The following is a 24,122-nucleotide window of genomic DNA, read 5'->3' on the forward strand; positions in this document are numbered from 1 at the left end:
CTTTAATTTTTTATACTTACCAGTGTATTACTTTAAATTTTTAACTAATTTAAAAGTATCATGTCTGAATAGATAACACTTTTATGTGATTCAAAAGTAATATAAAAGATATACATTGAAAAGTGTTATTCCCATCTGTCCCCTTTCACCCCATTCCTCGCCTTGTCTCTGTCAGTAACTACTTATTTATTCTTCTAGTAGTTCTCTTTGTTTAGATATATATTCTGACATCACCCCCTTTCTTATACCAAATAAATTTCTGCATACACTGTTGTATTCATCTTTTTTCTGCTTTAGTTTATTCTAAAGAAACTTTACTTGATTACTTGGAGAATTTCCTCCATTTTTATAGCTGCATAGTATTCCAAGGGTAGATGTACTATTTCATATGTCCTTCTCTTGCTAGATCCTTGGGTTGTTTTCAGTCTTATGCTATAATAGCACTGCCACAAAGAAGAGCTATTTAGGCAGCTTAGGTCATTTTCCATAGACCTAAGACCTCCATATTCTATAAAGAACAGATTTCTAGGAATGGTATTATTGGTTTAAAGTATAAATGCATTTGAAACATGTTAATTACTACCAGATTTCCTCTACTGGGATTGTACTATTTTATACTCCCATCACTATTCTGTGAGATCATCTGTTTCCCAGAGCCTCAAATGATCCTGCAACAAATAATAAAAAATTGTTTCATAAAATTTAACTTTCTAATTTACTCTATAGAGGAAGGGAAATCTGTGTGTGTGTGTGTGTGTGTGTGTGTGTGTGTGTGTGTGTGTGTGTCTTTCTAGGGATTGAACATAGAGCCTCATACATGCTAGGCAAGCTCTTTTGATGGTGAGCACTGAGCTACATACCCAACCCAGGAAAGCATACTATTTTAATTCAGAACAGGTATTTTAGAGGGAAGTCTATATTAATATCAAACACCACTATTAGTCTGTTCAGTGCTAATTACAGCAGTACTATTATTTCTTTCCCTCCCAGTACTAGAAGCAGGAATTCTTGTGCTTCTCACTGACCATAACCTCATTACAACTTTCTTTGACCCACCTGGAGGAGGGAACCCAATCCTCTATCAATATTTATTTCAATTCTTTGGATATCCATAAGTATATACTCTTATTTTACCTGGATTTAGAATTATTTCACATATTGTTACTTATTATTCAGGAAAAAAAGAACCCTTTGGTTACATAGGAACAGTGTGAGTTATAATATCTATTGATTTCTTAGGATTTATTGTCTGAGCCTGCCATATAATTACCATAGGAATAGATGTTGATACCTGAGCATGTTTTACATCAGCTACTATAATTATCTCCATTCCAACAGGGGTTAAAGTCTTTAGCTGACTAGCAATACCACACAGCAGAAACATTAAATGATCTCCCACAGTACTATGAACCCTTGTATTTATTTCCCTCTTTAACATTGAAGGTTGTGCAGAAATAGATGTAGCCAACTCATCACTAGGTGGTGTTTTACAGGCTTCACATTACATTGTAGCTCACTTCCACTATGTACTATCCATATGAGCAGTGTTCACAATTATAGGAAGATTTGTCCACTGATTCCCTCTATTCTTGGGATACACTCTAGATTCTACATGAGCAAAAATCCACTTCACAGTCTTATTCATAGGATATGCCTGCTCACCTTGTTAAACCATTACATGAGTTTCCACCAGAATCTATTGAGTTGCTCCTAAAGGATCCATTTCTTGAAAAGAGAGCAGGAAATGAACAAACTCATAAAAGTCGTCTTTGAAAATTACCCCACCTGCTCAGTAAAGGATACAAGTTGCCATCCTTAAGCAAATTGAGGATGTTATATTGAAAAATTACTTAAATATTCTTATAAATACCAATTTTATTAGTTCTTAAATAATGTGTAATGCCCTTAATACTTTGTGAGAGTACTAGTATTACCTATGACCAATTCACTTAATAACAGTGAATTTTTTTTTTTTTTTGGTACTGGGGATTGAACCCACGATCATTTTACCCCTCTGTACTCCATTCCCAGTTCCTTCTGTTTTTCATTTTGAGGCAGGATCTCACTAAGCTGCTGAAAGTCTCACTAAATTGCCCAGGCTGACCTTGAATTCATGATCTTCCCACCTCAACCTTCTGAGTCATTGGGATTTTAGGTGTCTGCCACCACTCCCAGTTTCATAATGCATTTTAATGACTTCTACAAGATAATATAGTCTATTGGATGCTGAAAGTCACAAATAGTCCTCACACATCTTTATACTCCATATCTATAGGCGTCAAAAACAGCAACTCTCCAAGAATTCTACCTATCGGGCATTATTAAACTCAGTCACAACAGACAAAGACAGCACCAGATTCCAAATCATCAATGAAGCAACTAAGGTGAGATAGAAGTATCTTCTACAGAGAATAATTTTGTTTCTGTGGGTTGAATGATATAAATTTCCACAGTAGCTAATTAAAACTGTCTCAGGGCTAGGGATATAGCTCAGTTGGTAGAGTGCTTGCCTTACAAGCATAAGGCCCTGGGTTCAATCCCCGGCACTAAAAAAAAAAAAAAAAAAAAAAAAAAGTATGTCTTCATAACATATTTCGTTAGAGAAGGAATTTGTCTTTTTATATCTATACTAATAGTATTTTAATGGTAATTTTAATGTCAACATAGATTGTCTATGTATCAGATGTTTTTCTAGGTGTTTACAAATGTTGTTTCTTTTTAATTAATCTTCTTAGTGCACCTAAAGGTACATTGCATTACTCTCAGTTATCAGATAACAAAATTTGGATCTAGAAAGTCAAAAATCACAGTAACCAGAATATCCCCTTGTATCAGTCAAACTCCATCAAACATCCAGGCACTTCCTAGCATGTTGTATAACATATGATTGTTCCTGCAGCCTAAGAAGATTCAGTGAATGTTCAGACTTCAGAATGCAGATGACCAAGGAATAGTAAAGGGACCATTCAGTAGAAAATCTAAGTCACAAGTATCCCATCTCCTAAGCTGCTTCACTAGTGAATCATCATAGTTATTACATGTAAAAGAATATCTTAAGTATTTTTTCTTACTTGTCAGATCATCACACTACTTCATATGTGCCACAAAGATAGGTCAGTCATAGAAGTACTATGGGCACACTAGAAAGTGTGGCTGTGCCCAAGTACCTGATGCACTCAACCTGACCCTGGCTTCCAGATTCTTCTCCATCTTGTAAAGTCATCCTAAGTGTCCAAGTCCTCTCAGATCAATCAGAACTAATTCTGGTAATTCTATAACTGAAACATATAGTTAAGACAATATGACCTGGGTCCCGTAACAGCTTGGACAGTGACTCCATCAACTCACTAACAAATTCTGGGATGCTGACTTTTATCTGAAAGCTATGTGAGATCTCCTTGTACCTACAATAGTTCCTGCCCTAGAGAACTCTACTAAATAAACTTACCAGAGAAGACAGAACAAAAATTGCCCACATCAGAATTCTCTATAACATTTATAACATTTGTAAGACCTTTAATCTAGAAACTCTGGTTGAGATCAACAGAAGCTCATGGCTACAGAAAATGCAAAGCCTACCACAGACTTTCCAGGAGTCTTAAAGTCTGTCACCAGATATTAGGAACTCTCCTTTCTCATTTTTTGGGTCATTTTCTCATTTTCCTTCCTGTCTTCAATATAGCTAACCCCAAAGAGTTGTAAAGTCCATGATCAGAACAAGAATCGTTATCCATCCTTGGGGAGACTTAGTATTTTGAGAATACTGAATAATTCACTATCATGAAGACACACATTGAAGCAAAATCAATAAGGCAAAATTAGAGTATCATTGATGAACCAAAATGGAAAAAAAAAATTGAACCCAGAGCACTTTACCACGGAGTTTCATCCCCAGACCATTTTTATTTTTGATTTTTTTTATTATTTTTTTTAATTTTGAGACTGGTTCTCCCTAAGTTGCTAAAAGTCTTGCCCCCCACCCACCTCAGGTTGTTAAGTCTCAAACTCTCAATCCTCCTGTCTCAGCTTCCTGAGTTGCTGGATCACAGGCATGAACCACCGTGCCCAGCTATCAAAATGAAAATTTTCAACACATCTGGATACCAATAGTTAGTGGTAGACCCCCTTCCACATATGCCCTTTACATTTCTGTAGGTCTTTCTCTCTCTTTTGATCCTGAACATGTGAGACTGTTGTTGAGGTCAGTTGCCAGCACCAAAGTCCAACAGATCTTGATGCCTTTAGAGGAAAAGAATTTACAGTACAGGAGGACCCACAGGATCTCAACGCACACAGCATTTGGCTCACAATGGAGTTAAGGAGCCTGAAAGCAAGGACAGATTATCTCGGATGTCAGCAACATAGCGTCCAAGACTGAGAATTTTTTGGACACCTTGGAACAGCCTCTGTGTTCAGGTATTTGAAAATATCAGAACTGCATAAGAAATCTGTGCATTCTTGAGTGCAAGCAAATTTATATTTTGAGATGTCACCCTGAAATTTGGACTGAACTCTATAATGCCCTCCTTATCCTGTAGAGTTGAGAACACTAATAGGAACTTAAAGTTTCATGCCCTCTTTTAGTTTCGTAGGAACAATGAAGATCCAGACAGTAATCTTTAAAGTTGACAGCACAGTTCATCTCATCACTTAGAAATAGAATCTCCGTTAAAGGTTGTTTCTGGGATGAGATGGTTCTTTTAAGGGGATTGATTGCACATTAAGATATGGAACCATTGTTGTCTGGAGATTTAAAGTTAGCTGCATACCTCTACTTAATAAGAATGCTAGTTTTTTATTTCAGATTCAGAGAGACAGATCCCAAAGTCTGTGAGGATCATATTCAGCTCACAGCTGCACTTCTCAAATTGCACTGATGAAGCAGATTCTAACAAACACAGCACTCTCAGTGCCTGACTTCCCCCTCTCCTTTAAAACCCTTAAAGCAATAACTTCAGATTTGCCAGGATTTGCTTTTTTTTTTTAATCCTTCTTCCCAATTCTCCTCCCCCAAATTGTCCCTTAATAAACAATCAAGAAACAGAATCAAACTTCATTCAACATTGTCTTTTTGTTGCTTGAACCATCATAATAAAATACCATAGACTGGGTGACTTAAACAACAGTTTCTTCTGCGCAGTTCCAAAGGCTGGGAATTCCAAGACAGGATGCCAACACATTCACTGGTCATGGCCCTCCTGGCTTGTAGAAGGCTGCTTCTTCCTCACATTGTGGAAAAGGACAGAGCAAACTCCGGTCTTATAAAGACACTAATCCCATCTTGAGAATTCTACTTTCATGACCTCATCTAAGCCTAATCCCTCCCAAAGACTCCATCTCCAAATAACATAACATTGAGTGTTAGAAATTTTGCAGGCAAATTTTGGGGTTCACAGTTCAGTCCATAGCATACATCATGTTCCTAGGATACATTAATGTTACAAAACAAGCTGAATGTCCGATCTGTATGTTATCATCAGGTCAGGGCATCCAGACTTTGAAGAGATACTGGTAGCAGGTTCAGATATTGAATTTTTGTCACATAGGGTCCCAATATAGTATTGTTCTTAATTCTAAAGACAGAATAATCAAATAGATATTTGATAAAGAAACTTACAAAAGAAAGCCGAAAGGAATGTCATCATAAAAATGTTTACTGCTGTTTTCCCACCTTCAGTGAAGTTCATACCTTCTGCGACCTAGATTAAGAAACAGAGTTCTAACCTTGTGACTTCAATACAAGGAAATACATGCTGTCTTCTGAACACAGCTAGCAAGGCTGTCAGGAGCAGATCTCTATCTTTAGTCTACTTTGTATTGCTACTTTTGACGCTTCCTCATAATATGGATGATCATTTGACAACATAATATACTTTCTTTTGCAACCTGTTTATAAGGTTTCACCAGAGACAGCACTTCTCTCAGTTTCTCCAAGGATACCAGGATATTTCTGAGCACCTCCATGAAGTTACTCCTTGCTTCTTCATCTAAGCAGAATAAAAATGAGAATTAGCCTAACCAACGATATCTGCAGCAGATAAGCCATGGGTATCACTTTTTCGCAAGTGCCATTTCTGTTGAAATGGCCAGAGTAGGCAGAAAATTTGGGAAGTGGACAATCAGAAGCACACCTGGACAAGCTGATTGTCCTTGAAGAACAGGCTAATGCCCAGTGTGAAGTTTTCAGTGCTTTCCCTAGAGAATCAGTGCTTACAGTAAACCAATTGACTGAATGGGGAAGTTAGTGCCCTACAATGATTAAATGAGCTCTTAAACCATTCTCTGAATCCTGGGAGGTCCTTAACAGCTGGAAGAAGTGGTCACTCATTCTTACAGGCCTTTTAGAATAACTGTTCTTAATATAGTGTGGAACCCTGGTGTCAGAGGACAAGTAAGATCAGCCAATCAAGGAGGAATTGATAGAGTCATGATTTCCCTTCATAACATCCACTGTCATTTAAATATGTATTCAAGGACTGTTCTGTTAACTTGATTACAGATTCTAAAAGTTGTGATTCCGTTATGAGTGAATAAAAAGTTGCTTTAGTGTAATTATGGTCAATCCTCTGCATGAATACATAGACAAAGCTATTTCTACCACCATGCTTTTTGCCCATGTTTTTGCCCATGTGGACATTAAAAACAATTAGTCTTATGGATGACACACTACCAGGCTTTGTTTTTATTCAGTGTAGGAAAAATAAGATAGGAAATTTGTACTCTTATACACTGACTGAAAAACTGGGCCTCTATGTAATGGTATATAAAAAATCAACAGAGATCTGTAATATCAGAAAGAACCTCCAGAAAGTATCCTTCTGTGAGGATTTATCTCAGTTTCTCTTCATTTGTGAATGTTTTACACCTTAAATATTTCTAAGGGAGCAAAACACATGCTCTTACCCCATTTAAAAATTTTAGGTGTATATTTGTTTATCCAGCTGCAGTTGAAGTATAACTGCTTCTGTTATCTAAGGATTAATATTAAATTCTCAATTTAAGCAATCCAACTTATAAAACTTATCTTCTTAATATATTTTTCATTGATATTCCCAACCATCACTAATAGGAGGTAATTTGTCAATTCATTGGTATATTTTTGTTCATAAATATCCAAATAGATCCCTAAAAAATAAGAACAAGAACATCTAGAAATTCTCAAAACAAATAAAATAATGTAACATTCATATTTAGACTTTTTGAAAGAGCAAGGTTTTGAGGAAAAGATTGGGCAATAGTGGCAGTTAAGAAGGCTCAGGGAAGTGGTTTTTAAACTGTCATCCACAGAGTCCTGGGGTTTCAGTGGAAGTGGGATTTTAGAGCTCAGTGCAGAAAGGAGAGGGGGCTCCAAGCTAGAAACTCTGGGCCACTCCCACTTTCTTTAACCCAAGTAGCTTTATTTATTGGACTTCTTGGAGTATACTGATATGAGAAGAAAATAACTAAACCAACAGAAAATATAGCATAAACCAGATCATAGCAGTAAATGCATACTAACATCTTAGGAGATAATGTGCTGGAACATGAAAGCTGTGTTGGTGAAAGAGATAAAAATGAATTTGGGAGCTAGGATAGCTCAGTGATAGAACACATGCTTAGCATCAATCCCCAGCACCAAAACCAAAAAAGAATGAATGTGAATATTGACTTTGAAAAGAGCCACCCTATTGGGGAAATTTCCTCAGTTAAGTTTTTAAAAATTTAAAATGGAGCTTTGACTCTGATTTGTTCATAACATCATTATGGTAAAGCAGGGTTATTTCTACCTCACTTCATATAATTAAGGTTCTTTTCTGGACTGCAACCTCAAGAACATAAGATGCAGAATAGTCTTCCATTTTGGAGTTAAGTTTGTTTGTTTTTCCAGAGATCTAGAAGTTTATTTAGTAATATAGAGGCACATTCAATGGGAGAATGCAGGCAGTCTCCAAAGAGAGAAATAGCCAGTCTTAGGTTTTTTAAAAATTCCCTGTTTAGGGTCTGGAGTTGTGGCTCAGTGGTAGAGCACTTGCCTGGCATGTGTGAGGCCCTGAGTTCAATATTCAGCATCACATATAAATAAATAGAATAAAAGATCCATTGATAACTAAAAAATATTTTAAAAATTGCCCATTTGGTTTTTTTTTTTTTAAAGAAAGATATTTTACTAAAAATAGAAGGATTCTGGGTACATAACTAGATATAATTTGTTAATCAAATCTAGGCAGAGAACCTATTTGCCCTTTGTAGCATGTTTTGCCCATTTTCACCTACCTGAAATTGTAGTAATGTTCTAATACCCTGCTTAAATTCCTCCTCTTCCAGAATCTCTCACCTTACATTCATCATTAATAGTCCCCTTCCTGGAGGATCCCAACTTCAAGGCCAGTCTCAGCAAATTAGCCAATCCCTAAGCAACTTAGTGAGACCCTGTCTCAAAATAAAAAATAAATAGGGCTGAGGATGTGGCTTAATGGTAGAGTGCCCTGGAGTTCAGTACCAAAAATAAAATATAATAAAACAAAAAATAGTTCCTCTCCTTATTCCCCCTACTACTATACTTGTCTTTCTGTCTGCACTTATAAAATGCCTTATGTGAACTTTGTACCTGTTTCATCTCTTTTAAATTACAGTCTTCCTAAGAGTTTAATCATCACAGTGCTAAATAAAGGTTAGTTGAATTTAAGAGAATAATAGAAATGTACTCCACATCCTGTTTTAAAGAGTCTATAAAAGCATTCACAGCCACAGGACCAGTTAGTCTGTCACTCTTCAGTATCATGTCACTGTTTACATGTCTTGACTACTCTTCTGTATTCTCAGGAGACACTTTTATATTTTCTAAGTTCCTTGAAAACCATAAATTTTTGGTGCAGCTTGATATTTTCCATGCTTCCTATCTCTTACTTTCACCATATATCATCTCTTCTACAGTACATCACATGGTCTACCCAGCTTACTCTTTGTTAGACATACTAATAATATAGGTATCCATTTGTAACCAAAACTTGGCATTACACTAGATGGAGAATTTGCATAGATCAGCGTGGCATGGCACACCAGTGGAAAGCCACTGTCTTAAAATAGTCCTCTGATCTAGATGCCTCATTTTGCGACCTAAATCCAAACATTTCTGTCTCATAGGGTTTGTTGTTTTGTGTTTTGTTTTTCAAATGTACTGTCTTAATAGTTATGTGTTGCTTTCATCTTCCATTGTAGGCAGAAGTTTACCTAAATGCCCACTCCCTTGAGAAAGTTTCCCAGGCCTATTTGCAGCTATAGAAGACTTGATTTTAGTGCAACAAGCCTTATTTCACTACTGAACCCCAAAGATCATCATTTTACTCTCTATTCTTTTTTGTGGCCCGCTAGCCCTCATCTTTTATTAAGCTGGAATCTAGTTATTGTGGTTTTAACACTCAAACTGTTTTGTTTTGTTTTGTTTGCGGTGCTGGGGATCGAACCCAGGGCCTTGTGCTTGCAAGGCAAGTACTCTACCAACTGAGCTATCTCCCCAGCCCTCAAACTGTTATTCTTAGCACATCTATAGTTATAGATACAGTGGCCATATATCTCAGCTTCCCAAGGCTGGTTTCAGTTTATGGCTGTTATCCAGTGTAATTATTAATAGACACCCTTTTCATTCTAAAGATCCTGGTTTGCACAATATGTTTACCTAGCCATATAACTCATAAGGTATTTCTCGTGCTACCACAGATGTAGCCAAGTAAGTACATAAATTGGGGAGCTTGTTCTTTCTATTATTTCCATTTTTCTCCAATTTTCTTGGCTTATAATAATTTAAACAAATTATTTTCTGATTGTTGTAACTTGTTAGAATATCATTGGGATAACCTGTTGAAGCTAATCTCTTGTATTTGTTCCCAGGTTCCTCTTTTGGCTGAAGTTTATGGTATAGAGAGAAACATTTTCAGGCTTAAAATTAATGAAGAGACTCCACTGAAACCCAGGTATGAAGTTCCCGATGTCCTCACCAGCAAGCCAAGCACTGTAAGGTAAGTCAAGGACCAAGATATCATAGATACACCCTCTATATGTTCTTTCATCATACCTTGAATAGTAGATTTTTTTATATACCTCCTATTTTGTCTGTTCAAAGGTATAATCATTTTCAGGGTTAGTATTTAGTTATTCGGGGATAAGTTGATCAGTTTTCTATGTTATCCATTCTATTTTTTTTCTTTACCATTTTACTCACCTTCACCTATTAATAGGGAGACAGAACTTTGATCCCCACTTTCCTTCTCACAACAAAAACAGTGTATTAGCTAGATTTTGGGAGCAAGTAGGAAGAAAGCTACTTATTCAGATTAACAGCAAGGCTCTAGAGACCTACTATACCAGTCAGACTCCCATGCTGACAGTAATTTATACACTTAGACTAACTCACTCTTAATTAAGGGTATTCTCAGAAGTCTAACGTAATTTTACTTAGAGAGAAATTAATAATTGGTGTCTAGACAAAAAAATCTTTAGGGACTAAAGCATTTTTTGAATACATGCAAAATCATCAGTTTTCCCCACTCTTTCTAGGGAGATTTCAAGTCTGTTTTTGCCAGTTGATTTCTGTTTGTTTGTTTGTTTGTTTGTTTGTTTTTCATATTATTTCACTAAAGAAAAATAAAACTAGGGAAACTAAGGGAAAATAAAGCCAGATGCTTTAATTTTCACTATGTTACTACCATGGTTTTATGTAGATTATTTTTTCCATAAAAATATGATTACACTCTATTTATGTATGATCTATCAAAATGTATAAATGCATTCTACTGTTATGTACAACTAATTAGAAAAAATAAAATAAAATTATGTGATTAAAGGTCAATAGAGGGTCTGCAGTTACAGTTCAGTGATGTAGTGCTTGCCTAGCATGTGTGAGGCACTGGGTTCAATCCTTAGCACCACATTAAATAAATTAATCAATTAAATCGATAAAATAAAATAAAGGTATTATGTCCTACAACTGAAAAATTTATAAAAATTCTTAAAGAAAAATTTTAAACTTGAATTGCTACTCTATACCAAGAAAACAGAAATTAAAGAAGACCATCTTCAAGGTTTTGCAGTTTGACAATTGAGTCTATGCATATACATAACGATTTGGTCACAATAAGTTATTTTTTATTATGGCGGAGGTTTCACTTTGCTAGGAGATCCTTTGATATTTCAATATCTGTATTCACAAGTAAAATTACCCTAATTTTCTTTTTCTCTATTGTCTTCTCCATGTTTTGGGTTCTGGATGATATTAGTTTTGTGTAGTAAATATGATCTATTAGTTCTGCTTCTGTTCCCACTCTTTCTAGGGGCCCTTTTGCTATTGTAGTAACTAAAAAGCTAAAAACTGCATTTAGCCATTTCTCAGATTCCCTTGTACCTAGAGTTCATGATATAATTTAGTTTCTACCAATCACATGTGCATACATAAATGTTGATTTTAGTACTGAATTCTCCATTTTGTTTGTGTAGATCCAGCAGCTGTAGACTGGCTCTAAGGCTATTAGTTATGATCACAGTTTCCTAATCTCCATAGTACAGCTAAGATGGCATGATCCTAGAGCCCAGCAGTTGCCACAGTGACTTCTGATTATTCAATTTCCTAATATAGAAGTTCTGTTTATTTTCTCATAGTTCTGGGGGCTCAAAATCCAAGATCAAGTTGTTAACAGACTTGATTTCTTAGAAGGCCTATCTCCTAGGCCTTACTAGAAGCCTGGCTACTTTCTTGCTATGTCCTCTCATAATTTTCCTGCAAGTAATTACCTCTTTAAAGGTCCTATCTCCAAATACGGTCACATTCTGAAGTACTAGGGGTTAGGGCTTCAAAATTTAAAGCTGAGATAAAAGTTCCATTGACCGTACAGTAATATACTATTGTTCCTAGGGGTCATTACTAGATATCTAGCCTGAAATCTGTAACCTCAACCATTCCCATGATGTAAGCAATATTTTCTGCTTAAAATAGCCAGAGTTGCTCCTATTATCAATAGTTGATCCCTCATTAATAAAGTAGTTGCTATCAGAAGTGGGTATAGGGTTAAGGCTCTAAGTGGTAGAGCACTTGCCTCACAAGTGCAAGGCACTGGGTTCAATCCTCAGCACCACATAAAAATAAAGACACTGTGTCCATCTACAACTAAAAAATAAATAAATAAATAAATAAGAAGTGGGTATAAACAACAGAGCCTGAAGAATGGGAATATGAGATTGACTCTTGACCTAGTTAGATTTGAAGGCAATGAGAACATGGTTACCATTAGGTGATGGAATACTAATGTATGAACTAAATTGTATCTTCCCCAAAAATTCATTTTTTGAATCCCTAACCCCTAGTACCTTAGAATGTAACAGTATTTGAGGTGGGTCTTTAAAGAGGTGATTAAGTTAAAATGAGAACATTAGGTTGGGCCTCATCCATTATGGACTGGTGTCCTTATGAGAAGAGGAGATTAGGGAACACACACACACACACACACACACACACACACACACACATACACACACACACAGGGACACTCATGTGAGGACTCAGCAATAAGATCCATCTGCAAGCCAAGGGCATAGGTCTTACAAGAAACCATACCTGGCCAAGCATAATGGCACATGCCTGTAATCCCAGTGACTTGGGAGGCTGAGGCAGAAAGATCACAAGTTTGATGCTAGCCTGGGCAACTTAGTGAGACACTATCTCAAAACAAAAAGCGCTGGAAATGTAACTCAGTGGTAGAGTGTCCCTGGATTCAATTTCCAATACCACAGTGGTAGGGAGGATATAGAAACCAAATCCGCCAACACCTTGATCTTGGACTTCCAACCTCCAGAACTACAAGAAAATAAATTTCTATTGTTTAAACCACCCAGTCTGTGATTTTTTTTTTGGCAGCATAACAAACTAATACATCTAATAATAAACCATGGCATTCTATGGCAGTTATTTAAATTACTACTGGTGGTCAACTGTAATAAAACACCGATTGAAAGCAAACCAGGTGGTAGAACCATAGCACATTATGATTGTCATTCAAAATTCAAAACTTTGTGGTAGCCTAGCTGCTATTAGCTTCCCTGAAGAGCTTAATGAAAGAAAATAGTCTCCAAACTTTAAATTCTTAACTCATGGTATGGTCAGAGAACTAGTAAGTTTCTACAACTATCCTAAAGCTCTCTCCTATCTCTTGTAGCTACAGGGTCCTTGTAGCTGAAAGTAACATACAGAGTTTGATACTAAAAGTTGCTGAATGAGATCCTAAATTGAATTCATAACTTCCTCACCTCTGTGAACTTAGGGTGTTAACTGGGAAGAGGTAGGACCTGTTAAAATTGAATGGCAACATTTGCAAGAGTTGCATAATTCTAAATACCCAAACTTCCAAACTCCACTGAGCTTCCCATTCTTACAGAAATAGCTCCTCTTGCTGTGTTCAATGAGGTTGATCCTGACTTGCTTGAACACCCTGACCTCACCTAAGATAAACCTTGAGAAGGGATTTCAATGTTCATCGTACCTTACCCTTACCATCCTTAATTGCCTCCAAACTCCTTGTCACAGCCAGATCCCAACTTGCTTGAGCCGGTTACATTCAAACTTAGGAGAAGCCTTGCATGCCTACAGAATTATAAGAATTTATAATGGGAAACGTGTGGAAATGATTTCTGGGGGATTTCTAGAGAAGAAAGAAGAAACTATTTTAGATCAGGTTAAATTTATTGACATAGGTACATGTACCAGAGAATATAGATTTGATATGCCAAGTTCGACAGCAGAGAGTGGTTCAGGTTGTTTGCTTGGTTGATTGACTTTGAACTGAACTCAGCTATGGATTCTGCTGAGATCAAAATTCCATAGCACAGTATTCATATACTTATTCATAGACTTAGGGAGATAAAGGTGTTCAAGTAGATTTGTTACATGCAGCCAACTCATCCAAGTCCCTCATTCTTTCTGCAAGAGAATCCAGAAGATACTACTCCTTCATTGAGAAATACATTGGCAAAGGAATAGTTGGATAGTGTTGCAATAAATGCTTTTTTCTTTTGTGGGCTACAGATATTGGCCAGAAATGATGCCATTAAAATGGCCTCTCTCATTGCTGTGGTGATGATAAGCCTCAAGGTGACAGAGACAAGGTAGCAGCATTTAGTTGTCAGAGACAAAGTGGACATAATTTCATAATGTGCAGTAGGGCTCACATAGTACACAAAACATTTTAACCCTCAGGGCAGTTAATAATTTATCCTGCAGTCCATTCGACTAAGACAGATTGACTAGAGTCCTGCTTGATGTAATAATCAGAACTGTGGGATTAATGAACAGTGAGACAACCTCTCCACCAACTCCAGACAGAGTTGGTTTCCAGGTCCCAACCATCTACTTGAAAGGGAGGCCTAGAATCCACAGAAGATGACTGAAAGGACATAATAAGAACATAAACTGGGAAAAAATAAATAAATAAATAAATAAATAAAGAACATAAACTGTCCCATCAACCATCCCTAAAGAGTCCTGTGATCATTTACCAGGGCAAATGTGCATTACAGAAAGGGAGAAATCTAGACCTGAGAGGATGTTAAGTGCTGGTTTTGAGCTTTGCATCCTCAGGCTCCAAAACATCTTAACAGTCTGCCTGTCAAATTGGAGGCTGGTAAGAAAGAGGTTATAAGTAGATAAATAAAAATTGACCTAATTCCATTTCCTGTGTGTACTCAATCTGTGTATTTTCTTAATTTCTGAATGTATGTGCTAATGAGAAAGGAAAATAATGCTTTAATTCTATACACTGAAGTGTTACTAGACTTTACACAAAGAAGTAATACTGACGATGACAGTTAACATTTGAGTGTTTCTGTGTCAGACAGTATGCATGAGCTCACTTCTGTTCAAAAACTGTATTCATTGTAACTTTTATCTTGTCTGTACTTTACAAATAAGAAAACTGAGGGGGCTGGGGCTGTAGCTTGGTGGCAGAGTGCTTGCCTAGCATGTGTGAGGCACTGGGCTCAGCACCACATAAAAATAAACAACTAAAAAAAGGCATTCTGTCCACCTACAACTACAAAAAAAAATTTTTTTTAAACTGAGACTTAGAAATGTTGGATAACTTCATTACATTATAAAGTATATGGTAAAGTTATGTTCAGACCAAGCTCTCTAACACCAAAGCCCATGCTCCCAACAATGGTTTTCCACTGTCATCTGTGCTATATTATATGAAGATTGATTTACTAATTAATTACTTTGAATTACAAATCAAATAGAGCCATGTAAACCTATAGAAATTTATTTTTCCCTTCCTGCTCTGTTTTCTAGGCTGATTTCATGCTCAGGGGATACAGGCAGTCTGATATTGACAGATGGAAAAGGAGATCTGAAGTGTCATATCACAGCAAATCCATTCAAGATAGACTTGGTATCCGAAAAAGAGGTTGTGATGAGCATAAATTCCCTGGGCCAATTATACTTTGAGCACCTACAGATTCCTCCCAAACAAAGGTACTTTTACACATTACTTAATGCATAAAGACCTAACAAAACCTGGTTATAATATCACTTGCCTAACTAGATAACAAATCATCATAGAAAATTGGTTTGCCTTTTTTACTGTGATATTCTGAGAAATTTCGTGTTTTCACTAATGCAGGTTAATACATGCTTTGTGACAAATGATTCCCAAACATTTGAGAATGTTGTACTCTTACTACGTCCTGTGTGTGATTGATGGCATTCTCTCCCTCCACAGCCTTCTAAAAAAGCACTCTGTTGACTTGACACATATTAATGCGAACTCCTGTGGCTTCAGAATGTCACTTTTCTCCCCTAAAATAACTTGAATAACTGTAGATGTGAATAGTTCTACAGGAATTTTCTGGGACTATCTACTCCATCAAAGCTACTTGTTCCCAGTCACATGATTGAGAAATAATGATAAGGAAGAGATTCTTCTTCCTTTTTTTTAAAAAAATCAATTATTTTTTAAATCTTCCAGTCAGTAGTTCTTTGCATTTTTATCATAATAGTAAACATATTACATAGTCTGCAGAGAGCATTTAGCATTTATCATTCCCAAATCGTAAGGGTTTTTTTCCCTGGGTTTCATTTATTTCTATCTTGAATTTTAAATATTAAAAATTATCTTACTTTCTAAGGCCTGGAGCTATAGCTCAGTGATAGAGTACTAACATATGTGAGGCCCTGAGTATCTCTCTCTCTCTCTCTCTCTCTCTCTCTCTCTCTCTCTCTCTCTCTCTCACACACACACACACACAAACACAAACCTTCCTAGAATTAATGAGTGAGTTAGGGTGCAGGATACAAAATTAAATGTAAAAACATTAATTACTTTCCTGTATACCAGCAATGAACAAGTGCAATTTGAAATAAAAAACACATTTACCACTTATATTAGCACCCCACAAACAAAATGCTTATCTTTAAATCTCAAATAAGTACAAGATCTGTGAGAAAAAACTACAAAACTCTAAAGAAAGATTTCAAAGAACCACATAAATAGTGAGATATTCTGTTTTCATATATAGAACAACTCAATATTGTCAAGATGCCAGTTCTCCCAACCTGATCTGTAGATTCAATGCAATATAAATTAAAATACCAAAAATGGAATATTACTCAAACTTAAAGAAGAATTAAATTATGTCATTTGCAGGTAAAATGGATAGAACTGGAGAATATCATGCTAAACAAAATAAGCCAATTCCAAAAAACCAAAGGCCAAATGTTCTCTTTGATATGCAGATGCTGATCCATAATGGGGGTGGGGTACTAGGGAAGAACGGAGGAACTATGGATTGGGCATAGGGAAGTGAGAATAGGGGAGAGGGTTTGGGGATGGGAAAGATGATGGAATGAGACAGACATTATTACCCTATGTGCATGTATGATTGCATGACCAGTGTGACTCTGCATTGTGTACAGCCAGAGGAATTAGAAGTTGTACTCCATTTGTGTACGTCAAAATGCATTCTGCTGTCATGTATAACTAATCAGAACAAATAAAAAATTAATTAATTAAAATCACAGCAAGTTATTTTGTGAATATCAACAAACCAGTTATATGAAAAGGCAAAAGACCCAGAATAGCCAACTCATCACCGAGGAGATTAACAAGTTGGAGAGCTGATAGCCTATTTCAAGACTTACTATAAGGCTACAGTAATAAAGATAGTGTGGTATTAATGAAAGGGCAGACATATAAATCAGTGGAACAAAATAGAAAGCCCAGAAATAGACTCACACAATGGCCAACTGATCTTTGGCAAAGAGCAAATTAGTACAATGGAGCAGATAGTCTTCAACAAATGACACTGGAACAATTAGATGCCTACATGCAACTAGTAAATCTAGGCACGGAACCTATTCACTTCACAAAACATGATCTCAGGGTGGATCATAAAGGTAAATGTAAACCACAAAACTTTTAAACTCCTAGAAGATAACAGAGAATACCTAGATGACCTTGAATATGATGATCTTTTTAGATATAACATAAAATAAATAATTGACAAGTATAACTTCATTAAAATTAAAAACTTCTGCCCTGTGAGAGAATGTCAAGAGAAAATGGAAACAAGCTGTAGATTATGGGAATATATTTGCAAAAGACATATCTGATAAAGGACTATTATCCAAAGTATATAAAGAGCACTTGAAACTTGACAATAAGAAAACAAATCCCAGTTTAAAAGAAGGCAGAAATAAAAAAGATCAACAACTCACCAAAGAAGATACACAGATGGCAAGTGGGCATGTCAACTTCATTAGGGAATTTCAAGTTGAAATAAGGAGATTCTAGCACACACCTATTAGAATGACCAAAATCTAAAACTCTGACAAAATCAATTGTTGCAGAGGATGTGGAGCAACAGAAATTAATTCATTGCAAAATGGAACAGCCACTTTTGGAAAATAGCTTGGCCATTTCTTACAGATCTGAACACATACTCATCCCATATTCTTCAGCAATCACACACCTTGGTGTTTTCCCAAATGAACTAAACACTTATGTCCACCAAAACAAAAACTGCACATGGAAGTTAATAACAGCTTCATTCATAATTCATAAAAAGTGGAAGCAACCAAAATATTAGTAGGTTAATGGACAAATAAACTGTGGAACACCCAGATAATGGAATACACTATTCAGCACTAAAATGAGCTGTCAAGCCATGAAAATATCATGGAGGACTGGGGAATGAAATTGATCAAATTATATACATACATGAATATGGCATACTCATGTATAATAATAATGCAAATTTTTTAAATGTTTAAAAACAAATACATGGAGGAAATTTAAATGCCTATTACTAAATAATAGAAGTTCTTGATCACAAGTTCAAGACAAACCTAATCATAAATCTATGCATATGACTATATACTGTACAATTCCAATTTTAGAACATTCTAGAAAAAACAAAACTATGGAGATAGTAAAGAGATGAATGGTGGCCAGAGGTTCTGGGGACAGAGCACAGAGGACTTTATAGTAGTAGAACTACTCTATGTGATACTACAATGGAGGATTCATGTCATATATTTGTCCATGCCTAAACCGCTTTTAAAAATAAAGTCTATTAATATTTTAAAATTTAAAGGTAGGCATGCACTGTGGTACATGCCTGTAATATCTGCTACTCAAGAGGCTAAGGCAGGAGGATCACAAGTTCAACACAAACTGGAAATTTAGCAAGACTCCCAACAAAAAAAAAAAAAAAAAAGAAGAGCTAGAGATGTAGTTCAGTGGTAGAGCACTTGCCTAGCATGTAAAAGGTCCTAGGTTATGTCCCTAGTACCACAAAAATAAATAAATAGTAAAATACCGGGGAATATTTTTAACTTCTATAAGAATTAAAAATTAACATGTACAAGCTGGGCACAGTGGCTCACACTTGTAATTCCAACAACTCCAGAGGCTGAGGTAGAAGGATTACAAGTTCAAGACCAATGTCAGTAACTCAGTGAGGCCGTAAGGACTTAGCAAGATCTTATCTGAAAATAAAACATTTTGAAAAAAGGGTTGGGACTGGTGTTGTGACTCAGTGGTAGAGCGCTTGCCGCACATGTATGGGGCACTGGGTTCAATCCTCAGCCCCACATAAATAAATAAAATAAAGGTATTGTGTCCATCTACAACTAAAAAAAAATGTTTTTAAAGGGTGAGGGACATGGCTCAGTGGCTAAGCAACCCTGGGTTCAATCCCCAGTACCAAAAGAAAAAAAATTAATATGTACAACATAGAAAAAGGTTATATAAATCAATAAGCAAAAGAACAATAAGCAAATTTGGAAATGGGAGATACAAACTACGGCAAGTCATGTTAATATAATGAATGTCAAAAAATTAATATTGAGTGAAAAAAGCATGTCACAAAAAATATAAACAGTATACTTTTATGTATATATATTTTTGAAAGGCAAAACCTAACAATGTATTGTTTGGGGATTCATATATATATATATATATATATATACATATATGCGGCAATACTATTTTAAAAACACCAAGAGAATGGTGTTTTACAATGATTAACACAAAATTTCATAGTGGTGTCTCTGAAGGGAGTGGGGAGAAAGCAGATAGATTTGAAGAGAGGTGCACAGACACTCCAAAGGAACAAGTTATTTCAGTTGCTTAAGCACAGTGGTATGTTTATAGCTGTTCACTTACTATTATTCCTTAAACTTTCTGTATATACTCTGTGTCCTTTTATCTATGTTCTGTATTTTACATTAAAGACAAATTAATGTATAATGAGTATGAATAAATAATTCATAGAGGAAGAAATAGAAGTACCATTAAATGTACAAAAAAGCAATTTACAACATTAATGACCACAGAGATATCTTTTCTAAAATTTTAGAATGGCAAAGACCCAAAAGATTGGTAAAGCCCAGTGTTGTTAAGAATGTAAGGAGAGCTATGGTGTATGCCCGTAATCCCAGCTGCATGGGAGGCTTTGGCAGGAGGATTCCAAGTACAAAGCCAGCCTCAGCAATTTAGCAAGGCCCTAAGCAACTTAATGAGACCCTATCTCAAAATAAAAACTATAAAAAAGGACTGCGGATGTGGCTCAGTGGTTAAGCACCCTTGGGTCCAATCCCTAGTATCACAGACACAAAAAGAATGTGAGGAGAACCACACACAGTGGTGCATACCTATAAAACCAGAGACTTTGGAGTCTGAGGCAGTTTGAGGACAGCATGGGCAATTTAGTGAGACCCTGCCTCAAAATAAAAAATAAAAATAAAAAGGGATGGGAATATAGCTCAGTGGTATAATACCAAAACAAAAAAATGTAGGGAGGTATACCAAAACAAAAAAATGTATGGAGGTAAACACTCAGATACAACTTTGGATGGAAGAATAAATTGAGAATAAAGTGTCACAATCATTCTGGGAGACTACATTATGTTGCTGTGCACCAGAGTAACAATGAGTGGGGAAAGCTATGTTCTATGTTGCTTACTTATTTTTGTTAAAATATTATGAGCATGTATTACACTTATAATTTTAAAAAGGTATTTTAAAGTGTTAACAAATTTTCAAATACATGTGCATTGTAAAACATCAAGCTATTGGTTTAATGTTCCTTAATATTCAATTTTCTAAGCTCAATTTTATAATGCTATTACATTTAGTAAGTTAAAGGATATAATTTATGAAGTATTCAAAGTAGAAAATGAAAATCTTTATCATTGAAGAAAATTCTATCAGTCCTTCCATCATTAAGGGAAACAACTTTCTTTATGTTAAACAGAACTACCAAAGGAAATGAGGAGAGTGCATCAATCAATACCTCTCAGGTAATCTAGATAGAGCAATTTATCTTTGTTATGTACTTCACCACTATCATAATTTTTTTTAAATTTATTTTTATTGTAAACAAATAGGATACATGTTTTTCTGTTTGTACATGGAGTAACAGCATACCATTTGTATAATCATACATTTATATAGGGTAATGATGTTTGATTCATTCTGTTATTTTTTCCTCCCCCCACCCCTCCCACCCCTCTTTTCCCTCTATACAGTCCCTCCTTCCTCCATTCTTGCCCCCCTCCCACTCCCCATTATGTGTCATCATCTGCTTATCAGTGAGATCATTCATCTTTTGGATTTTTGAGATTGGCTTATCTCACTTAGCATGATATTCTCCAATTTCATCGATTTGCCTGCAAATGCCATAATTTTATTATTCTTTATACCTGAGTAATATTCCATTGTATATATATGTACCACAGTTTCTTTATCCCTTCATCAATTGAAGGACATCATGGTTGGTTCCACAGTCTGGCTATTGTGAATTGAGCAGCTATGAACATTGATGTGGCTGTATCTGTAGTATGCTGATTTTAAGTCCTTTGGGTATAGGCCAAGGAGTGGGATAGCTGGGTCAAATGGTAGGTCCATTCCAAGTTTTCTAAGGAATCTCCACACTGCTTTCCAGAGTGGCTGCACTAATTTGCAGCCCCACCAGCAATGTATGACTGTACCTTTCTCCTCACATCCTCTCCAATACCTGTTGTTGCTTGTATTCTTGATAATTGCCATTCTAATTGGGGTGAGATGGAATCTTAGTGTAGTTTTGATTTGCATTTCTCTTATTACTAAAGATGGTGAACATTTTTTCATATGTTTGTTAATTGCTTGTAGATCTTCTTCTGTGAAATGTCTGTTCATATCCTTAGCCCATTTGTTGATTGGGTTATTTGTATTCTTGGTGTAGAGTTTTTTGAGTTCTTTATAGATTCTGGAGATTAGTGCTCTATCTGAAGTATGATTGACAAAGATATTCTCCCACTCTGTAGGCTCTCTCTTCGCATTGCTGATAGTTTCCTTTGCTGAGAGAAAGCTTTTTAGTTTGAATCTATCCCAGTTATTGATTCTTGCTTTTATTTCTTGTGCTATGGGAGTCCTGTTAAAGAAGTCGGATCCTAAGCCAACAAGTTGAAGATTTGGACCTACTTTTTCTTCTGTAAGATGCAGGGTCTCTGGTCTGATTTCAAGGTCCTTGATCCATTGTGAGTTCAGTTTTGTGCAGGGTGAGAGATAGGGGTTTAGTTTCATTCTGTTGCATATGGATTTCCAGTTTTCCCAGCATCATTTGTTGAAGAGGCTATCTTTTCTCCATTGCATTTGGCACCTTTGTCTAGTATGAGAAAATTGTATTTATTTGGGTTTGTGTCCATGTCCTCTATTCTGTACCATTGATCTACCTGTCTTTTTTGGTGCCAATACTACGCCGTTTTTGTTACTATTGCTTTGTAGTATAATTGAAGTTCTGGTATTGCAATACTCCCTGTTTCATTCTTCCTGCTAAGGATTGCTTTAGCTATTCTGGGTTTCTTATTCTTCCAGATGAATTTCACGATTGCTTGCTCTATTTCTGTAAGGTACATCATTGGGATTTTAATTGGAATTGCATTGAATCTGTATAGCACTTTTGGTAGTATGGCCATTTTGACAATATTAATTCTGCCTATCCAAGAACATGGGAGATCTTTCCATCTTCTAAGATCTTCCTCAGTTTCTTTCTTTAATGTTTTGTAGTTTTCATTGTAGAGATCTTTTACCTCTTTGGTTAGATTGATTCCCAAGTATTTTATTTTTTTTGAGGCTATTGCAAATGGAGTTGTTTTCCTCATTTCCCTTTCAGCTGTTTGGTTGCTTGTGTATAAAAATGCTTTAGATTTATGCATGTTGATTTTATAGCCTGCTATTTTGCTGAATTCATTGATGAGGTCTAGAAGTTTTCTGGAGGAGTTTTTTGGATCCTCTAAATATAGAATCATGTCATCAGCAAATAGTGACAGCTTAAGTTCCTCTTTTCCTATTCGTATCCCTTTAATTTCTTTGGTCTGCCTAATTGCTCTGTCTCGAGTTTCGAGGACAACATTGAATAGAAGTGGTGAAAGAGGACATCCCTGTCTTGTTCCCATTTCTAAAGGGAATGGTTTCAGTTTTTCTCCATTAAGAATGATGTTCGCCATTGGCTTAGCATAAATAGTCTTTACAATGTTCAGGTATGTTCCCACTATCCCAATTTTTCTAGTGTTTTGAGCAAGAAGGGGTGTTGTATTTTGTCGAACGCTTTTTCTGCGTCAATTGAAATAACCATATGATTCTTATCCTTAAGTCTGTTGACATGATGGATTACGTTTATTGATTTATGGATGTTAAACCATCCTTGCATTCCAGGGATGAACCCCACTTGATCGTGGTGCACAATTTTCTTAATATGTTTTTGGATACGGTTCGCCAATATTTTGTTAAGGATCTTTGCATCTATATTCATCAAGTCTAAAATTTTCTTTCCTCGATGTGTCTTTTCCTGGTTTGGGTAGGAGGGTGATATTAGCTTCATAGAATGAGTTTGGTAGGGTGCCCTCCTTTTCTATTTCCTGGAATACTTTGAGAAGTATTGGAATGAGTTCTTCTTTGAAGGTCTTGTAGAACTCGGCTGAGAATCTGTCTGGTACTGGGCTTTTCTTGGATGGTAGATTTTTAATGGCTTCTTCTATTTCATTGCTTGATATTGATCTGTTTAAATTGTGTATGTCCTCCTGGTTCAGTTTAGGAGGAGCACATGTCTCTAGAAATTTGTCAATGTCTTTGGTAGTTTCTATTTTGTTGGAATACAGATTTTCAAAGTAGCTTCTCATTATGTTCTGTATCTCAGTGGTGTCTGTCATGATATTTCCTTTTTCATCACGAATTTTAGTAATTTGAGTCTTCTCTCTCCTTCTATTTGTTAGTGTGGCTAAGGGTTTATCTATTTTGTTTACTTTCTCAAAGAACCAACTCTTTGTTTTGTCAATTTTTTGAATTGTTTCTTTTGTCTCAATTCCATTGATTTCAGCTCTGATTTTAATTATTTCCTGTCTTCTACTACTTTTGCTGTTATTCTGTTCTTCTTTTTCTAGGGCTTTGAGCTGTAATGTTAGGTCATTTAGTCATTTAGTTGTTGACTTTTCATTCTTTTCTGGAATGCGCTCCATGCAATGAATTTTCCTCTTAGAACTGCTTTCATGGTGTCCCAGAGATTTTGATATGTTGTATCATTGTTCTCTTTGACCTCTAAGAAATTTTTTATCTCCTCCCTGATGT

At 35.9% G+C, this 24,122-nt stretch overlaps 1 protein-coding gene across 6 annotated transcripts in view; it reads left to right on the forward strand.

Annotated features, from left to right (window-relative positions):
• Positions 1-24,122, forward strand: part of GANC (glucosidase alpha, neutral C) — a 79,190-nt gene that overhangs the window by 2,390 nt on the left and 52,678 nt on the right. For 4 of the 6 annotated variants that reach the window (XR_013761668.1, XM_079126129.1, XM_079126125.1 and 1 more), the window contains exons 3-6: positions 2,276-2,384; positions 9,868-9,995; positions 15,308-15,490; positions 20,746-20,818. Coding sequence is in view for 5 of the 6 variants with exons in the window: in XM_079126129.1 (XP_078982255.1) it covers positions 2,276-2,384; positions 9,868-9,995; positions 15,308-15,490; positions 20,746-20,818 (493 nt within the window). In the remaining variant the exon portion in view is untranslated. The remainder of the gene's footprint in view (positions 1-2,275; positions 2,385-9,867; positions 9,996-15,307; positions 15,491-20,745; positions 20,819-24,122) is intronic. The other 2 variants (XM_079126126.1, XM_079126127.1) reach the window with 2 other exon arrangements.

This window comes from Sciurus vulgaris (assembly GCF_902686455.1).
Source record: "Sciurus vulgaris genome assembly, chromosome: 2".
Classification (NCBI taxonomy): Eukaryota; Metazoa; Chordata; class Mammalia; order Rodentia; family Sciuridae; genus Sciurus; species Sciurus vulgaris.